The sequence below is a fragment of the Oncorhynchus keta genome, chromosome 19, assembly GCF_023373465.1.
Source record: "Oncorhynchus keta strain PuntledgeMale-10-30-2019 chromosome 19, Oket_V2, whole genome shotgun sequence".
Classification (NCBI taxonomy): Eukaryota; Metazoa; Chordata; class Actinopteri; order Salmoniformes; family Salmonidae; genus Oncorhynchus; species Oncorhynchus keta.
In genome coordinates, this window is record NC_068439.1 from 62,836,040 (window position 1) to 62,842,629 (window position 6,590).

At 44.6% G+C, this 6,590-nt stretch overlaps 1 protein-coding gene across 3 annotated transcripts in view; it reads left to right on the forward strand.

Annotated features, from left to right (window-relative positions):
- The window catches only part of txlnba (taxilin beta a), a 78,780-nt gene extending 77,489 nt beyond the window's left edge, over nt 1-1,291 (forward strand). For all 3 annotated transcript variants that reach the window (XM_052470982.1, XM_035794196.2, XM_052470981.1), the window contains one exon: nt 33-1,291. In XM_052470982.1, coding sequence (XP_052326942.1) covers nt 33-944 — 912 coding nt within the window. In that variant the 3' untranslated portion in view covers nt 945-1,291. The remainder of the gene's footprint in view (nt 1-32) is intronic.
- The last annotated feature ends 5,299 nt before the right edge of the window (nt 1,292-6,590 follow it).

The window sequence follows — 6,590 nt, forward strand, 5'->3', positions numbered from 1 at the left end:
CGCTACAACAAGTTAGACTCTCTTTTCCACAGAGGACTGTGAAGGAGAATGAGTATGAGATGTTCGTCGTGAAGATTGACAAGCTGGAGAGGCTCTGCCGAGCACTCCAGGATGAGAGGAAGATCCTGTACTCCAAGATCAAAGGCATTCGCCAAACGCCTGACGCCACCGAGGGGACACCCAAGGTCGAGACACAGGAGGTGGCCACTGAACCAGTCCACAGCCTCATGGACATAGTTGAGGAGCCAGAGATGACAGAGGAGATGGCCCGTCTGAGGGCTGAGCAGAACAGGCTGGCAGAGTTTGCAGCCTCCCTACTGGCCCCTTCTACAGGAGATGATGATGACGATGACTCTGACAGTGAGGAAGAGCCAGAGTCTACAGAACCTGCTGAGGCCCAGAAGATCCCTGAACCAACAAAGGCCCCAGTACAGGTAGTGGTAGAGGCACCAGCACATGCAGAGGAACCAGAACCAACATATGCAGATGCACCAGTGCAGGCTCCAGCACAGGTAGAGGCACTAGCGCAGGCTCCAGCACAAGTAGAGGCACCAGCACAGGCTCCAGCACAAGTAGAGGCACCAGCACAGGCTCCAGCAGAGGCAGAGGCACCAGCACAAGCTCCAGCACAGGCTCCAGCACAAGTAGAGGATCCAGCAGAGGCTCCAGCACAGGCTACAGCACAAGTAGAGGCACCAGTACAGGCTCCAACACAGGTAGAGGATCCAGCACAGGCAAAGGCACCAGCACAAGCTCCAGCACAGGCTCCAGCACAAGTAGAGGTACCAGCACAGGCTCCAGCACAAGTAGAGGTACCAGCACAGGTGGAGGCACCAGCACAGGCAGAGATGGCTGCCCCAGTCCAGCCAAAGACCCCAAAACAGCCAGAGCCCTCCACCAAGAAGCAGACGCCAAAAAATGAGAATGCAAATAAGACTAGCTGAACCGACGAATGTGTCATTTTGTGAGCGTTATAACTATAGTCCCTGTGCCTCGTGTTATGGTTGAGTTGAGATATCCAATCCAGCTTGGTTTGTCTATATACTGTTTTATCTGAAGTGGTGTGCAGTAGAAGTATGTTTAAGTCGTATACCAGATGAGGACAGACAGAGATTTACTGCATAACCAAAGAATAGGTAGAAAGGTTATTCAGGACATGCACCCTCAAAACGTTCCAATACCGAATGTTGCCTTGCGTAAACAGCATCAGAACAGTCATTGTCTTTTTTGACTTTTTCCATCTGAACCCCTATAATGTAACTTCAATAAATATCTAATTGTAGACTATGTAGACAGGCCTGTGCTCTTTGGAATGTATTGCTTAGACCCATCACACTGTTTTACGCAATATACATCTCATATCCAACCTTATATGACCAAATATTGGAAGATGGACCCATATATCTAGATAAAGGCCTGATATTGAATCCAAGTCCCTTTTTATTTTGACTCGTGTCTTATCTATATGGATTGTTAACTATTTGCTTAAAAGTTAACTGGCCAGTCATTCACAATGATTTAGAGATGGATCCTTACAGTAGTTTCCATGGCAACACTCCCCCCATCCGGTGCACATTTCCCTTTAACACAATCTGTATCAGACAGTCTCTATCCACAAAATGGGTTGTTCTGGCCTGGCCGTGGTCGGTCTGTGTTCTGGCAAAATAACTGAGTTACACAAACTCTCCTACACCAAGGACACAACAGGACATTAGACTGACAGGCACTGAGTCGCCATAGCAACGCCATCTGCGAATCCGTTGAGGACAGCACTAATGTATGAGTGATAATAATAGTGCAGAGGACCCTGGGTTTTTAATAAATACAGATCAGTGTTGAGTGCCACAGGGAAAACAAATTAGACCTGCTACCGATCCCTGTGAATATCATGTTTATGTTCTGGATTGTATTACTGGTTGAGCAGATTGCACACCAAAAATGGAAAACAAGTTATACTGTTCTGAACTAGAGTAAAGGACAAAAGGACCTAGCTGTCACTTAATGAAGAAACTGACAATGTCATAAAGTATCATCATATTACCACCAACCTATGGGAATCATCAGTCAGCAGGCAGAAAGAGACACTGCAAACATACAAATTTGTAGGGAAACAGGCTACACGTAATTCCAAAACCTGTTTCAAGATGAGTATGGCAAGAGGTTCTTCAAAGCTTTCTGGTCACAGTTATATTTCACTTCATTGTTGTGGCCACCAGATGGGGCCTTTGATACCCATTCAAATTTTCACCAAAACCCTCATACTGACATTCCTCACATTTTTAATCCCATGCTGGATTGATACAGTATGTCTAGAAACACTCACATCAATTTTAACAGTCTTGGGAAAATGTTGGTGGAATAAATTCATTGCATACCTCATATTTTAGGAGAGCTTGCACTTCATACAGTCAGAATCTTAGAGATGAATGTATCAACCAACAGCCTATACAATTCATTTTAGCCTGAAGATTAAAATAGGTATCCACTTTTTTTACAGCCCCAGAAACCACATGTCCATGTTGCCCATACCAAATATATAGTCATAACATTTTTTATAACCTTTATTTAACTACGCAAGTCAGATAAGAACACTTTCTTAATTACAATGACGTTAACTGCCTTGTTCAGGGGTAGTACGTCATATTTTTACGTTGCCAGCCGGGGATTCGAATCAACAACCTTTCGGTTACTGGCCCAACGGCTCTCAGGCTGGCCCCCTTTTCCTGACTTTAGATATCGGATAAAAGATATCCCCTAAACCCGCTTCATCAGCAGCTTCATCAGCAACTTCATCAGCAGTTATTGACAGTGAAGTGAGAGCAGGGAGTCTGGGTTCGGTTCACTCACATGGAAACTGAACGGTACAGTGGAACATGGGCTGCGTTCAGTACGTGTTTACGTTCTGGGATGTTCGATTGAACGAGAAAGTTGCTGTACTGAACGACCAGTTTAAAAAAGTGCGAGGGGTTGCCTTGTCGAACGCTGTCAGCATGGCCATTGCCCTTTAAATACGTATTGCATTGCTTCTAGCCACAACCACCAAACAGGAGCAAACTTCCATCAAAATCTTTTCAATAATTTACAGGAACGTTTTGGGGAAACGTGTTGTTCTGAACAAACCGTTCCGCAACGTAGCAAACGTTCAAGCGAACTGAACGCACCTATGGATGAAGTCTTAATTAAACAGCACACTCTTTTGATATGTCCGAATTCAAGACAACTGGGAACTCGCAGAAAAAAAACATCTCCGACTGGGGGAAAAAATAGTTTTGAACGGTCATCCAATTCGGAATTCCATCTCGGAAACTCAGGCATCTAGAGCTTCGACTTTCCGACCTGACTGACGTCAGAATTGAACCTTCTTTTTTTGAGTTCCCAGTTGTCCTGAAAGCACCAACCAATAGGACATTTTACATTACACCGTACGTCTTCGCGGATTAGAGATTCACATTTTCCCCAAAATCTGCCAAATTGCAAAACCGGGAAGTCCCAGGAAATACCGTAAAAATTGAAGTGCCAATTTAACGTTTAAACCAAGATAATAAGGTCACTCAATGTTCTCCCAAAATAAGATTGTCGCTGCTTCACATTGCCTTCTTGGCTGCGCAACTGTGCAAAGATTTCACAGCAAGTGAAACTGTGATTTAGTAATGATAGAGTAACTTTGATCGCAAATGACATTGTGAATTTCAAAAGGCCGTTCAACATTCAGAGCGTTATGTTCCTCAATGAATTAATCACATTTCACCAGTAAGCCTAGGATATCTCGACACAGAGCGCACCCCGGCACAGCATTGTCGAATCATATAAACCTTGTAACGGCATTTAAACAAAAGTAAAATGGCCAAAGTTCCTAAACTTGCTAGATAACCTACAACGAATGACATATCTACTATTTGGTTATACAGATAGTATATCAGATCATGAATAACGGGGAGATGGAAAGCGAATTGTTTAAATATCAAGGTATTTTAACGGGGACTAACTCGTAAAATAAATATCCATATATACTCTCATATAGTTTGTTGATCACACATTCTCCACCGGAGCTCTCATATCGGCAACAATACGAGACAGCGCAGAGAAGCAGGGGACATGTTATAGCGGTGTTTTGACATGCATAGCCCAGACGTGCTTTGATAATGCAACCTATGGATTACATAATAAAGTTACGAATTTTCATGCGAGACAGGAGTCAAGATTTTGCGTTTTAGTGGGATTGGGACGATAGGAAAATAGCCTAGGGTATATGTATGGCTACTACGTGAGTCAATAGATAAATAATACACTTGATTTAGGCTACATTATTGCATGCTAAATGTTGGGTACGGGTACAGCGGAGGTAAACCCAGGCACTGAGTGATGATAAGAGAGGTTGTATCTCTGGATAAGCTGGTTATAATGGGTGAGGTCACTGCATGTGTGGGAGGTGGGACAAAGGAGGTATCAGAGGTATAATGAGTGGAACTAGGGGCTCCATTGTAAACTAAAACAATGATAACTAACCTGAACAACAGTATACAAGGCATATTGACATATGAGAGAGACACACAGCGAGGCATAAAGTAACCACAGGTGTTGATTTGGAGAGCTAGCTAAGACAACAACGGGTGAGACAACAACAGCTAATCAGCTAAAACAACAACAGGTAAAATGGAAATTAATGGGCAGACAGGGTCGGTTAACTACACACAGAGCCTGAGTTCGCAGCTGGGGCCAACAGATAAACAAAATAATAATAACAAATAAATAAATAAAACAGAATGGAGTACTGTGATTAATGGACAGTCCAGCGGGCATCAGCTATGTAGCCAAGTGATCATAGGGCCCAGGGGACAGCAATAGATGAGACAGGGAAGCCGCGGAGTAGTCTTTACTACGCTAGCACGCGGGCGACACAGCGTTTAAAGTTAGTAGCCCGGGGCTAGTAGAAGCGTCTGCTCCCACGTCCGACGGAGGCCGGTTGAAGGCACAGTGGATGGAGTATTCATCGGCAGACCTGTCGTGGTGGTGTGGCAGGGCGCCGTGTCGACTAAGGATCCAAGCCAGATGGCGAAAGAGGTATTGTAGTTGTAGTAATTTAGTTTACTATCTGGGAGATGCGCCTGGCTCACGGCTAACTGGTGCTAGCTTTGGGGCAGGGGAGTTAGCCACTATAGGCACTCGGTAGCAGCGGCGATCCGGTGCCAAATTCCAGAGCTTACGGCAAGGATCCGGTGAAGTAGTGTGTTCTAGCCGTGTTTGGGTGGAGTCCGGGTGAACAACTGAGTAGGCCGGGAGGTGAGCCTCAGGGATAGCTTCGGTACTGGGTAACACGGTGGGTGCTAGCTAGCTGTGAAGATCAGGAGAATGGTCCAGGGATTACGGCAGGAATCCGGCGTTGTAGTGGAGACAGTCTGTTACTGGTAGGCTGGCGAGTATTATCCAAGGCCGCTAGCAGTGGCTAACAATGACGAAATAGCTTGTAGCTAATTAGCTTCTGATGGCTAGGTGGTTCTTGCTATAAGGTCTAGAAATTAAAAATAATAGCGGATCCGTATCACATTGGGTGAGGCAGGTTACCGGAAAGTGTAATTGAACTAAAATGGAGAAGAGATTGAAAATAAAATTTAAATATATACAAAAATAGATGAAAAAATACAAAAGTACACGAGAGGACAAACAAAACACGTCTGCACTGCTACGCCATTTTGGATGATATGTTGGTCACAGGGGCGTGGATCAGAAAACCAGTCAGTATCTGGTGTGACCACCATTTGCCTCATGCATCGCCACACATCTGCTTCACATAGAGTTGATCAGGCTGTTGATTGTGGCCTGTGGAATGTTGTCCCACTCCTCTTCAATGGCTGTGTGAAGTTGCTGGATATTGGCTGGAACTGGAACACGCTGTCGTACACGTAAATCCAGAGCATCCCAAACATGCTCAACGGGTGACATGTCTGGTGGGTATACAGGTCATGGAAGAACTGTGACATTTTCAGCTTCCAGGAATTGTGCAAAGATCATAAAATGCCATTGTGTTTGTTTTCAGTAGCTTATGCCCGCTGTCACAAACCCGGCTTGTAGCCCTTATTAACAAAGAGGGAGACAACGTGGAGATAAGAATAACAAAACATATATTTATTAAATAAAGTAAACCATATACAATTAACAATGGTGAGTGTAGTCATTAGTGTAAGTGAGTGGTTGCGTGCATAGATGGTGAAAATGAGGGGTGTTGAGAGGTGCAAAAAAACAAGCCAGAACCAAAAATACAGTGTGTCTGCGTGGAGAGAGTCTCCTCAATGAATGAGGGAAAGGTGCATTTATACCCGGGACACAGCTGAGCCCAGGTGTGTCCCATTTCGCTGATGACCCTCCCAGCTCCGCCCACCTACATCCTATTAAGGAAAACAAGAGCGAAGAGAAAGAATTCAGCAAACAGAGTGGGAGGGGCGTCATACACACTGTCTGCCATCTGACCGGTACAGTTGAAACCGGGATTCATCCATGAAGAGCACCCTGTTGTGTATTTTGTGGAATTGCATTAGTGAGACATTGGGAAAATGTTGTAATTTCCCAGGTCCTGTAATTGTATTTCTTCAGGA